At 42.5% G+C, this 14,798-nt stretch overlaps 2 protein-coding genes across 4 annotated transcripts in view; both read left to right on the top strand.

The window, feature by feature from the left end:
• The window catches only part of LOC109039235 (WD repeat-containing protein 55 homolog), a 180,370-nt gene that overhangs the window by 109,999 nt on the left and 55,573 nt on the right, over positions 1-14,798 (top strand). The window lies entirely within an intron of this gene.
• The window catches only part of ec (ubiquitin specific peptidase echinus), a 393,787-nt gene that overhangs the window by 354,850 nt on the left and 24,139 nt on the right, over positions 1-14,798 (top strand). For all 3 annotated transcript variants that reach the window (XM_072304091.1, XM_019054636.2, XM_019054637.2), the window contains 2 exons: positions 11,750-11,884; positions 12,499-12,663. In XM_072304091.1, coding sequence (XP_072160192.1) covers positions 11,750-11,884; positions 12,499-12,663 — 300 coding nt within the window. The remainder of the gene's footprint in view (positions 1-11,749; positions 11,885-12,498; positions 12,664-14,798) is intronic.

Genomic DNA, 14,798 nt, shown 5'->3' with positions numbered 1-14,798 from the left:
TTCCGTGTTGCTTTAGAAAACTAATATTCCTGACTCATTTCAGAAACACAACGTTTTAATGTATGTACACAAGTAAACGACACACAGCCAACTTCCCCGAAATAATGCCATCAGGCGGGCTCGGGGCTTTATTAATTCAAAATCTTTTAAACCATGTTATGAAATTATTTTGTACCCTGTTTCAATGTCTGTTAAATATGCGAGTGACTGAATAAATACTTTTTATTTCGCAAACTGATATTTCCAAGATTGCTTTAGACTACTTTCCTTTTAGCTGCGGTGACTGTACAGTGTGTTGAACACAAAAGTGTAACATATTAAAAAGTTGAGGTTGTACAATAGTTTTAGTTGAGTGACATTATTAACAAATGTAACGAACTCAGGGAGACGAGAGAAAGCTTCTGACTCATTCATCACTCAAGCACGAACTCTAAAAGAGAGGATTCTAGAGAGCTAGCAAAAAATAATTAGACCAGCCACATTTTTTAAGTGTAAAATGTAAGATAAAACCCGAAGAAATGAATGATCCACAAGAGAAAGAACATCCACTTCATTCACCGATTCGGAACTGGATTGAGGTGACGAAATACACAAGTTCAACCATGAGTTAATTAATAAAGTCGACTTTGAAAAGTGAAACACGATCAAGAACAGCACCGAGCAAGCCTAGAAAACACGGTTTTTGAATAGACCTCACCAGGCGGGTTCCTGGTTTCTCGGTGCGTTCATTTCATATTAATTACAAGTCGAGACAGACATCGCGCCAGGAATGTTGATTTCGAAAATGAGAGCTTTCGGACGAATTTTTCGGGCGATAGCTGGAGAGAAAAAGTGACCGAATCTAGTCATTTTTAACCCGTTCGACACAGTTGAAATCACCGATCCGAAACATGCATTCCCCTCTCTCTCGTGCTAAGGAAGAACGCCGTAAGAACAATAAAATGTTGCCAAACTTCCCGCGGGAAAATATTGATTTTTTAAAAGAAATATTTTTTCCTTGAAATTTTCAGGTATTGAAGATGGAATCGCAACTGAATTGTTTTGAATATTACATTTAAAAATGCACAAATTTTCCGAAAAATTCGCATTTTACCAGAAGAAATTTGGCAATGATCTAATGTTCATACAGCTATTTTCTCATACCAACGCAGCCGTCCAGAACCGTCACGAGACCACCAAAATGTTGCTCTTTTCTTAATTTTACGTGCTCACAAAAGCGGTCAGAAAATTCGGACTCTGTATGGAATTCCGTGTGTAACTTAGGTGTTAATTTTATTACATTGTCCGGCCATGAAAATTTTCTCACAGACTCAAAGAAAAGTATTTTCCATCGCGTAAATTTGGCAAAACTGTTTCCAAAGCTCGCATGAGTGCTGTCAAACTTCTGGGGGGCTGAGCCGAGACCACTCAGTGATGGAATTCAGCTCGCATGAAAAATTCTCAGTTATTTTCGGATCGCGGTTTTTGGAGAGGCCGTGAAGACATTGACATTGCTTCCGCAGAGGCCTAGTGAAATGACAAAAAAAGAGAAATATTTTTAAGTCATAAACAAGAGCACAAGCAAATACTTGAATGTTACTTAAGTCAGGTCACAAGAAATTTTAGCCGTGATTGAATTCTTCTAAGAGAACTAGATTGCACTTAGCAAAAATTGATAATACATTTATAGGGTTTTTATCAAAAGAATCTAACCGTTTAATTTTAATAGGTCTCAAACGTTGAAACTTTTCTAGTCGTCCTTCCCCTCCCCAGTTCCAACATGTCCCCATCGGTTTTTTTTTTTTTTTTTTGTGTATGCATTATGAATACTTGTGTGAGATTCTCTCTTTGTAAGAGTATTATAATTTGCAGCAAAAACCGCAAAGGAAAAACATTACGCCACTTTAATTGACTGCTGACAGTTAAGAGAAATGTCAGCAAACCGTCGTATCTATTATTTATTTGCTTTTCGTTGAGCTGATCTCAGGACGTGCGCCGACCATCAAAAGTGACTTGAACGCCGGGTTAGAAAAAACACCGTGGCGCGCCTGTAAAACCGGGAGGATACCTCACGCGAGTCACGATTAATCCCGTTCCGATTGCTGTCGTTCTCTGCTCGCTAATAAAGCGAGATAACATTAGGCTTCTATTTTAGTTGTGCTGTTTTCGCTTTCTGCCGTGCTGAGAAAAAACGCCGTATGAACATTCGAGAGTTGCCAAATTTCAACGAAAAATACATGAAACATGTATTTTTAAGGCGGGAAACCATTTGGACCGCGCTGAAGCACGGTACAGACACAAGCCCAGTGAAACTCTGATTTGGATTGAAATTCAAAGGCTTGGCATACCCTAGTCCTAAACAAAGGCAGGTCAGTCCTTTGCGATTTTCCAACACTGATCTCAGTTGCAGATTGCAGATTTTGATCCTCAGTGCCTCAAAAGTGTCCCTTCGTGGGGTTCCCCGTGAACAATCATCTCGAAACCGAACACAAGAGCATCCCGACTGCATCGCTCAATCCTTCCTCCACGATCCCTGGTCCGTCGACAGGTGAGTTCCCTACCTGCGCAACCAGAGGTGCAAAACGAGTAGCCGGTCCGGCGGGGGTCGAACCCCGCGCCCCCAACCGGTTCCCAACATCGCCGAAGCCACCTTCGGATCGTCCCGGATCAACACGTATCCACCATCACTCCGCCGTGCTGAGGGAGAACGCCGTATGAACATTCGAGAGTCGCCAAATTTCCGTCGATTAAATGTTCATTTTTGCGGAATGTTCTGAAAATCAACAACTCCGCGATGGTGAAGTAAAGAAATTCTTCAATTTACTTCGAAATCTCCTCTTAACCAAGGCATTTTATGATTTAAACGAATTTCTGACTTCAGATTCTGAATAACATTCTACCAACCACCACTTAATCTAACATTTTCAATTGTAATTTGTATTTTTAATTATTGTATAAATAAATAAATAAAATTTCCTTTAAATTTGCAGAAAATCTAGGTAAAATTGCGAACAAAATCATCTGAAAAATTGGAGGGAAATTTTCACAAGTATACCGGGAAATTAGCGTTTTATCAAATGAAATTTGGCAACGCCTGAATGTTCATACGGCGTTTTTCCTTACCGCGGCAGCACTGGGTACCATGATTGGACCGGATCCAAGGGCCAGCTCTCCCGCCTTTATCCGAGGGGGCCTTCCCCCCCCCGGGGGGGGGGGGCGATTCTAGTTGCGAGCTTTAACACCGGCCCCCGGGCTTCTTGCTGCCCGGGTCGTGAGCCAGCCCCCCCCCCCCCCCCCCCCCTCCCATGGACTGGCGAGTGTCCAGCTCGCCCATTTAGGTATTGCCTGCTCTGCATCTGTCTTAACTGAATTACGAGAGCGCGCCGCTGCAAACTATCTTCGATCTGCGCATGCGCGGTTGCTGGGTCGCCCGCTGAGCGGGTCCACCGACACACGCCGATCGTTTGGATGGACCCTGGAGTATATGTTTTCTTGCGGCGCGGAGGGACCATCAGGAATTAGAGTTGTTCGGTTTTATCGTCGAGTGATGCGTTTTTGCGAAGATCGCGAATCGAGCGCTGTTGTTGTTGGTGTTGTTGTTATTGTTGTCGAACCCGTTTTGCCTCCCTTGGCTTGTGTCTTTCGCGCGCTGCACCTTTAGCGGTTTCCCGCCTTTTCCGAGGGCGTCCTGAAACCGGTGGCGAAGCGTGAATGATCGATCATCGATATTTCCGCATTTGAAGCTGTGGTAAAGAATCGATTATTGTGGAGTTCGTTGCGAACATTCTGTTTATCGATCCTTTCCCATAGGTTTAAATGGCGGATAAATCGATTCATCGCGAAGCACGCGACGTCACTGAATCTCCTGGAAGAGCACTCTAAACCGGGAACAATGCGAGTTTTTGCGCGCGCGCGGGAAGAAACTGCGCTGCCATGACCCCCCTTGTACGGACTCGACTTCGAAATGAATCTCACAAAGTTGCGTACACGTAGGTTGAGCTGAGAGAAATTTTTCGAGGTGAAATATCGATCTGAAGGGCACGCAGTTGTTCTCCGTCTCTGGGAAATTTCTGTTTGAATTTGGATTATATTTCTAATTTGAATAAATTGTATACAATACGTTAAGTGTTTTTAATGGGAGCGAATAATTCTATCGCACAAAATAGTTGGTTATTCATTTATGATCAACATATTTTAGTATTGTAACTTATTGATTTAAAGTATTAGCTCCGTCACATTTACAGTTTCTTTCTATACATACACACTCTATAAACAGGGTATTTGGAACGAACACCTCAATAATCGATCTTTTACCATAGCTTCAAATGGTAAAATATCGATAATCGATCATTGGCGACTCACCACTGGTCACAACTAGAGTGCCTGTATAACGAGAGTATAGACAGATGTGAAACTCCGAAAATTCATCAGGCCTTCACCGATGCCTTCGCGAATAAAGTTAGGGCTCAGAAATGCAGCCAACCTATATGAATTTCAAATGTCCAGGGTGATTTACAAATACAATTGTTACGAACCGTCGTTTATAAAGCATGTGATTGGCTTACTTTTTGCATAATTTTACTTATTTTTGCGAAAGAACGCTCATTTATGTTCATTCTTGGCCATTTTGGTTAGAATTGAAATCTGTAGGCTGGCAGTGAAATTTCGTGTGTTAGAAGTTGCTCAGAAGGGTGGCTGCACTTTTGGGCCCTAAGCTCTCCATCAAGCGATCTGTCCATACTCTCGCTATAAAGGTACTCTAGTCACAACGTGAATCAAAGGAGGGCTCATAAGTTGCCGTGCTAAGGAAAAACGCCGTATGCACATTCGGGAGTTGCCAAATTTCCCCCGATAAAATGCTCGTTTGGGAAAAAAGTTATACATGTTTTTCCTTGACAATTTTAGATGTGTTCGATTAAAGTGCGAACAATATTGTCCGAAAATTGGAAGGATAATATTCTCAACTTCCTCAGTAAATTTTTCCTTATCTAAGGAAATTTGGCAACGCCTGAAGGTTCATACGGCGTTTTTCCTTAGCACGGCCGTAAGAGAGGGAGCTGCTTACGGAACGACTAAGAATACGGCCCGAAATACTGGCGTAATTAAGCATTCCAAACTTAATCCTCGGGATATTTTTCCACCTGTTGGAAGGAAGGGTTCCGGGGGATCAGCCTTTGACTCAACACGCAGCCAACATCCCAACAATACCCACCAATTGACGGCGCTGTCAGGGTGATTGCCTCCGCGATACCCTGAGAAACTCGAAGGGAGGCTCTGGAATTGGGGGGGGGGGGGGGGGTTGCCCCTCGAACTGATTCAACACCGGAAACCGCGTCACTTTAAGACGGAAACCGAGTCGAAAGCACGAAACGGGTTCTGGTATTAAGTGGTGGACAAAAGGCTCAAAGGTGGAGGCGGATTGCGTGGATGGGGATGAGAGAGGACAGTGCTGTCATTTCTTGGAATTAATTCTGAAATTCGGAACATTTCCCGGAATCCTCTGAATCTCCGAAACTTACAGATTTTCCTCGAAATTTTCGGTTTTTCGCCAGTTTGACCATTTATTTGATCAAATTTTGGGACTTTTTGATTCAATTTGACGATCTTTGGAACTCAATCCGAGTGTATACAAGAATTTTTTCCCGGAATCTTCTGAATCCCTGAAACCTTCAGATTTTCCTCGAAATTTTCTGTTTTTCGCCTGTTTGACCATTTATTTGATCAAATTTAGGGACTTTTTGATCAAATGTGGCGATCATAGGAACTAAAGTCCGGGCATATTCCGAACTTTCTCCCCGGAATCTCCTGAATCCCTGGAATTTTCAGATTTTCCTCGAAATTTGGGGCTTTTCGCCAGTTTCACCATTTATTTGATCAAATTTGACAATCATCGGATTTAAATCCGGGCGTTTTCCGGAATTTTCCCCCGGACTCTTCTGAATCCCCGGAATTTTCAGATTTTCCTCGAAATGTAAGGTTTTTCGCCAGTTTAACCATTTATTCGATCAAATTTAGGGACTTTTGATGAAATTTGACGATCCTCGGAACTCAATCCGGGTGTATTTCGGAATTTTTCCCGGAATTTCCAGATTTTCCCCGAAATTTTTGGTTTTTTGCCAGTTTGACCATTTATTTGATCCAATTCTTGGACTTTCTGATCAAATTTGACGGTCTTTGGAATTTTTCCCCGGAATTTTCTCGGAACTTTGACTAATTGGACAAAATCGGAATATGTTTCCGGAAATTGGAATTATTTCTGAACCTTTTGATAAAATAAAATGGCAGCACTGGAGAGGGAGGGAGTTGCATGAATATAATCTAGGTTTTGGAGTCATCGGGTTTGGGGTTCGTCCCTCTTTTTTATGCTTCCTTTTCCGCGGCGCTGAGACAATGCGGTTGATCTCACTCGTGCCGAGCATCCGGTGGAGTCCTCGCTTAAATTTTAACGCGCACATTATGAATTCTCATCAGCCAATTAGCTAATTAGCGTGAGATTTGCGAGCGTTTTCGCGCAATGTGCTTTTATTGGAATATAATTTTACTGAGTTGATTTTTTTAACGACCTCGAGACACGCTGCGATTAAGTCTGGTAATCATGAAAAAAAATTTCTTGAGGTATTATTTTGACTTAAAGCGTCGTTTCTTGTCGACAAAATTTGGTTGTTTTGAGTTAAATCCGTGCGGAATCTACGTGTTAAAGGATAGGAAAATACGTCACAAAAGCGTTACAAGGGGGGGGGGGGAGGGCAAAAATGCCGATGAAGTGCGTTACGTAATTTAGGAACGGTCCCCAAGTGCTCCACTGAGAAAAAAAAATCTTGAGGTATTATTTTGACCTATAGCGTCTTTCTTGTCGACACTTTTTTTTTTCTTTCTTTCTTTAAGTTAAATCCTATCTTATTCAATGCAACATCAGCTTTTTAGTTGAAAAAGTGTCGTTTTGTCATCGTTATATTTAAGGTGAAAATGCGATAGCAAAACAGCGTTTTTTTAACTCAAAAACGGCTTATATATATGTTAGATCCGCACGCATTAGCTGTGTCAGTTTCATGTTTTCATTTCTGAATTGAACCATACCATGTTTCCTGGCATAGCACAACATTTCCTTCCCTTGATATCTTCTTCCAAGATAACTAGTCGATGCTCTCACTAGAAATCGCCAGTGAGTATTTTACACCCGGTCTTTTCGGTCGAAAAAAAAACCTCGAAAGATAATTTTAAAAGACTTTGTAGATCATTCCGGACGGTTGTAAACCGTCTAACTGTGTGAAATTCTCACGTTCTACGAGCACCATAATTTTTTCCGCAATATACGGAGTTCGCGGCTCAATTCGCGGCAGGAACTGCGAAGAAAAAGCATTAAACCACTTTAATTGACTGTTGGCAATTAAAAGAGATGTTATTGAACCGACACATCTATTATTTATATTTTTTCCGCGAGTTCATCGAGCTGATATCTAGTCGTGCGCCGACCATCAAAAGAGACTTGAACGCCGGGTTAGAAAAAACGCCGTGGCGCGCCTGCAAAACCGGGAGGATACCTCTAGCGAGTCACGATAATCCCGTTCCGATTGCTGCTGTGCTCTGCTCGCTAAAAAAGCGAAATAACATTAGGCCTCTATTGGAGTTATGCTGTTTTTGCTCAGTCTATGACATCGAACAGATTATTTGGTTTCGACATTTTTGGAATATTTTTTCTTTCTTCTTCTTCTTCTCCCCCCCCCCTCCCCGTTTTAATAGGTGTCAAATTTTGCTCAATCTTAATTATCGTGGAGTGATTTCTCACCTTTGTATTCTTTCAAATATATGCACGAATTAACTCTATCGACTTTATGGAGCCTTACAATCTTGCAAAAAATTATAAGAAAATCGTATTTTTGTGATCTGCATGTGCCCATAAAAAAATTTGAAGCGTTGAAAATAATAATTTTTATGATTGCCGAAGCTTTGGCAAAGGGTCTTCATTTGTCTCTAGATCTCACCTCGAAAGCACATTTCACTCTTTATGCTCGTCCATCATTCAGTCCAGTGGCGTGGCGTGAATGGTCGATTATCGATATTTCCTCCTTTGTTGCTATGGTAAAGAATCGATTATTAAAGCGTTCGATGCGAACACCCTGTCTACGATTCTTTACCATAGGTTTAATGGCATAACAATCGATATATCGCAAAGCACGCCACGCCACTGATTCAGTCGAAATTTTCACTTTAGGATCGTGCCAGTTTTCAGTCGGTATCCGCTGGTTCCCACCATTGCTTTGACGTGATTGGCTTATCCGGACATCTTTTTCTGCTCTTATCGTCCTGTCAATCAACTGTATTCAATTTTTTCCAAAATCGGTCTCGTCAGTTTGGCATCAATACTCGACTCGGAGCTATAGAGGCTCTCGAAACTGAGCTCTTAATCCTGACGCCACGTTTTTTTAATTGCTCATTCTTGGTCGGTTTTATTCTCCTATATCTTCATTCGGCTCGGCCCCGCGTATTTTCTGATTGGACGTTTATTCGGTGCTTCGAGAGATCCAAACGTTCCAATCCTCGTTGAAAGTATCCTCTTGAGTTCAGTGGCAAAGCGTTCGATCGATTATCGATATTTTCCCCTTTGAAGCTATGGATAGAATCGATTATTAAGGTGCTCGATGCGCTCACCCTTATTATCGATCATTTTCTGTAGGTTTGAATGCAATTTGACAACATTCGAATGTCCGAACGGCGTTTTTACTTAGATCTCCTCTGTCCATTGCAATCGCACCTGCCTCCGCCATTAAGATAGCTCCGTTTTTTCATTCGTCATCTTTGTCTATTGCTTTGTCTATCAATTCCGATTATCTTCTGGTAGATTTTAAAAACCCGAGACCTCATTTTTCCAGTGTCCATCGCAATCGCCTGCCTCGGCCAATAGGATCATTCCGTTTTTTCATTTGCCACGTATGTATATTGCTTTGTCTATCAATTCCGATTATCGTCTGGTACATTTTAAAAACCCGAGACCTCCTCTATCCAGTGTCCATCGCAATCACCTGTTTCCGCCAATAGGATCATTCCGTTTTTTCATTTGCCACGTATGTCTATTGCTTTGTCTATCAATTCCGATTATCTTCTGGTAGATTTTAAAAACCCGAGACCTCATTTGTCCAGTGTCCATCGCAATCGCCTGCCTCGGCCAATAGTATCATTCCGTTTTTTTCATTTGCCACGTATGTCTATTACTTTATCTATCAATTCCGATTATCTTCTGGTAGATTTTAAAAACCCGAGACCTCATTTGTCCAGTGTCCATTTCGTTTTTTTCATTTGTCACGTATGTTTATTGCTTTGTCTATCAATTCCGATTATCGTCTGGCAAATTTTGAAGACTCGAGTCGGACCGACTAGAGTTGATAGAAAGGAAGGAAACGCACAAAAAAACCAGGAGGTCGGGGCACCACCGTGAGCATCACGTGATAATCGACGACGGCGTTAATTGTGATATGACGTTTCTCACGTCATCCGGGGCCTCGTGGAGTCGTGGTCGCGGACGTGGTGGACGTCGGGGTCCGTTATTAAGAGTCGGGAGGCTGCGGCCGGCCCCCCTGCCCCCCCCCCCCTTCGGCCCCCAGTGCGACCCGCTTCCCCAGACTACGGGTCTGTCTGCGCACTGCACCGGCCTCGCTGCCAATTTTTTGCAAGGCGACTTCTGTATGCTTTTATTTGTTCGATTTTGCTCGCAAAACTGCCTTTTCGGTTAGTCAGCGTGTTGTATTCTGGGTTTGTACAATCCTGCAAGCAAACACCTTGTGAAAATAGGAAAATTTCCTACGAAAAAAGGATGGCAAATTCCTGAAATCTAGGGAAAACCTAGCAGAATCAAGAAATTTCACTCAGATAGCCATAGAAACACAGGAAATTGCATTGTTTAACCTCAATTGAGGTTTATTCAGCATTCTTGATTTTTCGCTCCTTCCTCGTTGGATCAAAAGTGTTATCTATAGTTTTTTTTTTAGAATTTCATATTATGTACGTTTAAGTCGATTCATAAACAAGGGAAATTTAAGAAAATTCTCTGTGCAGTCTTTTTAGTATATTTTAGGATAACTGAAATATAAATGGCTTTACACCATTAGTCCCTGAAATATCGATTTTTGATTACTTGAAGTTTCAAGAAATTTGTCGCAAAAAACTTTTAGTAACTAGAGTGCCTTTATAGGGAAAGTATGGACGATTCTAAAACGTGGAGGTTAGGTTTGAACAGGTCATGCAGCTCATAGGGCCCAAAATGGTAGCTAACCTATGAACTCGAATTATCCAGTGGTACTAATTTAAACTGCGAGAGTTGGTACACTGATCAAAAATTATAAAAGCACGTATAAAACATTGACTTCGCATACAATTTCTCAGTTTCAAAGTCTTAATCCTTAAAAACGGTTGTTTACCATGCGCTGTCGGCTCTATTGATTAATCTTCAAGTGCATAGGTTGGCAGCGGCACTTTTCTAGTGATCCTCGTTTTTCACGTTGTCGCCCTTTTGGGCCCTAAGAGCTACATAAATTGAGTTGTCCACACTCTCCCTGTAAAGGTACTCTACTAGAATTGAGCATTTTCAACTTGGCACAAAAGCTGGCCAGAAGGTTGGCAGCGGTGGGTTCACCTGTGCGCTCGGTGGCCGCGAACCGGTGGGCCCGCATGACCGCGGCCCCGGCCCGGGGCCCCGGGGCGTTTTGACTCGGGGACGCCGGACCCCGAACAGGTTGGGCAACCCACGGCCTACTCCGCCGCCGCAACCGCCTCCCATGGGTGCTCGACCGACCACCGCACCGGCCGGGGTTTCCGGATTCCGCGAGATGCGCCGATGCCAACGAGAAACCACTTTCAATCCGGAGCCGCTCGTAAAACCCGGCCATTTCGGTTGGATATTTACATTCGGCGGTAGCGAAATTAGCTCACAACAACCATGTAAAGACTTCGAATCGGTGGTAGCTTAATACTCAGCCTTAGCGGTAGCCTTCGTTTTATAAGAGGGAAAGCTTTGAAATTCGCATATTTCTTACGTAGATTGTGATGTTAGGAGTGTATTTCAGAGTTCAGACGTTTTCAGATGCGCTCATCGTCATTGTCGAGCCATTTTCCAGAGACAAGAGACCCTCTACTGGCCTCCTAACGCCAGGTGGAAGCTTTTACTTTCGGGGTTTCAACAATTCCAAAATGGACAATTATTAGGGAGCAACAGTCATCACTCTAGTTTCGACTGTTGACTTTCCTACATGGTCGATGATGAGCTTCGGATGACGTCATGAGCCAAACAACTTTTCCAAACGTCGGCTATTTTCGGCTTGTTTGCAAAACGAAACTGCCAGCACGTTGTTGAACATCAACCATGTAGGTAAGTCAACAGTAGAATGCTGAAGTCCCGAAAGTAAAAGCTTCCACCATGGCCAAAGTTACTAGTGGAGGGTCTCTTGTCTCTGTCTAGATCCAATGTGTTTTTTTTCCAGTGCTTAATACTCAGCCTTAGCGGTAGCCTTCGTTTTAAAAGGGGGAAAGCTTTGAAATTCGCGTATTTCTTACGCAGATTGTGATGCCAGGAGTTTATTTCAGAGCTCAGACGTTTTCAGAAGCGCCCATTGTCATTTTCAGCCATTTTCTACAATATACAACTCCTCTTTTTGCTCTAGCTGAAGTTTGCAACAGGCCCAGTAGCAGGCCGATTGTTGAAATTGATAGATGGTATTGTATGGAACTTCTTTCTGCAATAAATGATTGAATACTAAATGTGTCTCTTTTTTTGTTACAGGAACTGTTTTCTCAGCTGCAATCCAGCCATGAAAATGCTCTTCCACCGGACGCGCTTCGCCGCGCTCTGGCCGAATCCTTTTTCGACCAGCAGCGATTTCAGCTCGGCTTCATGGACGACGCCGCAGAATGCTTCGTAAGTATCCCAGCTTAAAAAAAATGTTGTCGTACAAATCGTAGCGTTTGAAGCTAATACTATTTTACGGGATTTTCAAGTGTCCAATCTACGAAAATGTATCTAAACATCGCCTTCATTTGAATTTAGTCGCCGTTTCTTGTAATAACCACCAAAAGGACTCGATCAAATTTTTTGGACGGTGGCGAAACCATGAAATATAAAATGCAAAGAACCGGATTGTAGAATTTTTCGTGAACGAGTCTCCTTCAAAATGATGTGTATGCAATTTGCACTGCTTAGGAGTTAAAAAAGTTATCTCATCAACGCCGTGATGTGAAGAACCCTTTCAATGCTGTTTACTTTTTACAACATTCAACCCATTAGTCTTTCATTTAAAGCCTCGAGTCTCCTTCAAAATGATGTGTATGCAATTTGCGCTACTTAGGAGTTAAAATAGTTATCTCATCAACACCGTGATGTGAAGAACCCTTTCAACGCTGTTCACTTTTTACAACATTCAACCCATTAGTCTTTCATTTAAAGCCTCGAAGACCCGAAACTTCTCAGCTAGTCTCCCTTATTTGATTGTGAATAATTGTCATAACTGACTCCGAATTTCCTTCTATTTCCAGGAGAACATGTTGCTGCGAATCCACTACCATTTGGCGTGCAACGAGTCCGAAGACATGTGCCGCGCCCTCCACTGCATCCCGCACCGCAAGTTCGCCATGACCCTCGTCGAACAGAGCGTGTGCGGGTCCTGCGGCGCCACCTCTGAGCCCCTCCCATTCACTCAGGTAAGCCAAAATATTCTCCTCAAAAAGTCGGATTAAAAACGCACTGGAAAAAAAACACATTGGATCTAGAATCCAGACTCTTAAAAACATCGACAAGAAAAAATACTCTTGATTCAATCAGATTTAAGCTTAAATCAAGAACCAAGCCTCTTAATTCGAGCGGATTTTCTTTTGATTTAAGCTTAAACCTGATTGAATCAAGAGTTATTTTTCTTGTCAATGTTTTCAAGAGTCTGGACTCTACATCCGATGTGTGTTTTTTCCATTGCGGGGATTGAACTGCATAAACCGTATTTGTCATGGTTTTACTCATTCATAACAACGCATTTTTTGTTTTTTCAACATTAAATTACACCTCCATGTCATGATGTTGCTAATTTAATGTGGATTTCCGTTTTAAAAAAAATGACTCCCAAAATTTTGAAATTTTGAGAGAAAGTTTTTACGAAAGCTACAATGTAGATTGGTGCCCTCCGGGATCCAAGATCCAAAATTAATTCATGCCGTAGAGGGTCAACCATCAACGTATTAACATTACACGTTATTCAATTTCCTCTTGTTTTTTATTTGTTTTTCACCTCATCCAACTCAGCATTAAAGTCTCTGAGGCAGCAGAAGAGACCAATTTTCCTTCATTTTGTGGATATGAAATTTTACCCACTTGGAAGTCGGAACAGTTGTATCACACGTTTCGCTCCATCTAACTTTTCTACCCGGCGTTAAAGTTTCTTAGATTGCGGGAAAGAGTCCAAGTTCTCCTTCGTTTTTTGAGTATGCAATTTTACCCACTCTGAAGTCGAAATAGTTGTGTCACACGTTTCGCCCCATACAACTTTTCTACCCGGCGTTAAAGTCTCTTAGATAGCGCGGGAATGAGACCAAGTTCTCCTCCATTTCATGAGTATGCAATTTTACCCACTCGGAAGTCGAAATAGTTGTATCAAGTGCTTCGCCCCATCGACAGTTTTGGTCGCTATTTGTCCCAAAATGTCAAAAAAACACTTCCCTACGCTCCAAGTAACTACGTGCTCGATCCTAAGTCAAGAAAGGCACCTTTCCCCATTAACGCGGCCAAGATTGAGAACCCACCACACCAAATATCCAATTTGGACTGTTACAATAGTACGGATCCACGGAACTTCTTTAAGTTGTTAACTCCACTTAGTTTTCCTATACACAATTTAAAACGCGAGAGAAAATTGGGCAACGTGCAATGCAGTCAGACTTATTCTGGTTAGCTCCATCAGAGCTCCCACAGTTGGGCGTATTTATTCTAAAAGGAACTATGACGACGCGAACCCTACTCACATAGTTCCTTTCAGCGAGAATACGTCCAATTCGTTCTGCGGACGAAACTTTCCAAGCTCCAAGGCTCGTGCCAGCCCACACCACACGGTGAAAAGTTCCTCGGGACATCTTAATTACCGTGGAACCCGCGCGTACATCGAGACAAAACAGAGTAAACAATGACGAAAGTTAATTGAGCCGATTTTTTTTCGAGGCCGTTTGACCCACAATGCAATTCGACGAATGCTAACCGTTTAATTACCCGTGCTCGTTACCCCCGGAATCGTAACCCCCCGCCCCCCCTACTCATTAATCCGCCCAAACAGCTTCATCTCGCGGCAGACAAGAGTATGTGAACCTCGCTTTGCTCCGGGCCCAAAAATGCGGTGCGAAACTTTTTCCTTTCCTTTTCTTCTGTGCCCGCGCGGTTTTTTGTCGCCTCGCCCGAGCGGATGTTGAAGTAGAGACGTGTCTAGTTGCGACTAGAGTCCCATTATACTGAGAGTCAAGACAATGTGAATCCATTTCTGATTGGTTCCCGTATTTTTAGGCCTTCACAGTGTCACGAACGGGAATAAAGATTACATTTTCACCGATTGCAAAGATTATAATCAGGGAATTACGGGTTCGGCAAGGAACAAACGGAATGAGAGAAGGGACGGAGAAAGGAATTTGAGAATGGGCCGATCAAAGATTACAAAAAACGTTCAATTTCTGTAATCTTTATTCCCGTTTGTGACTCCATGAGGGGGTGTTGTCTTGACTCTCAGTATAAACCGACTCTAATTTGGATTAGTAACCGAATTTATTGGGGCACCACCAAAATTAATTGGATATGTCCAAGTTGG

The sequence above is a fragment of the Bemisia tabaci genome, chromosome 9 (assembly GCF_918797505.1).
Source record: "Bemisia tabaci chromosome 9, PGI_BMITA_v3".
NCBI lineage: Eukaryota > Metazoa > Arthropoda > Insecta > Hemiptera > Aleyrodidae > Bemisia > Bemisia tabaci.
Note: the sequence above shows the minus strand (reverse complement) of the source record. Positions and strands in the feature narration are given on the sequence as shown.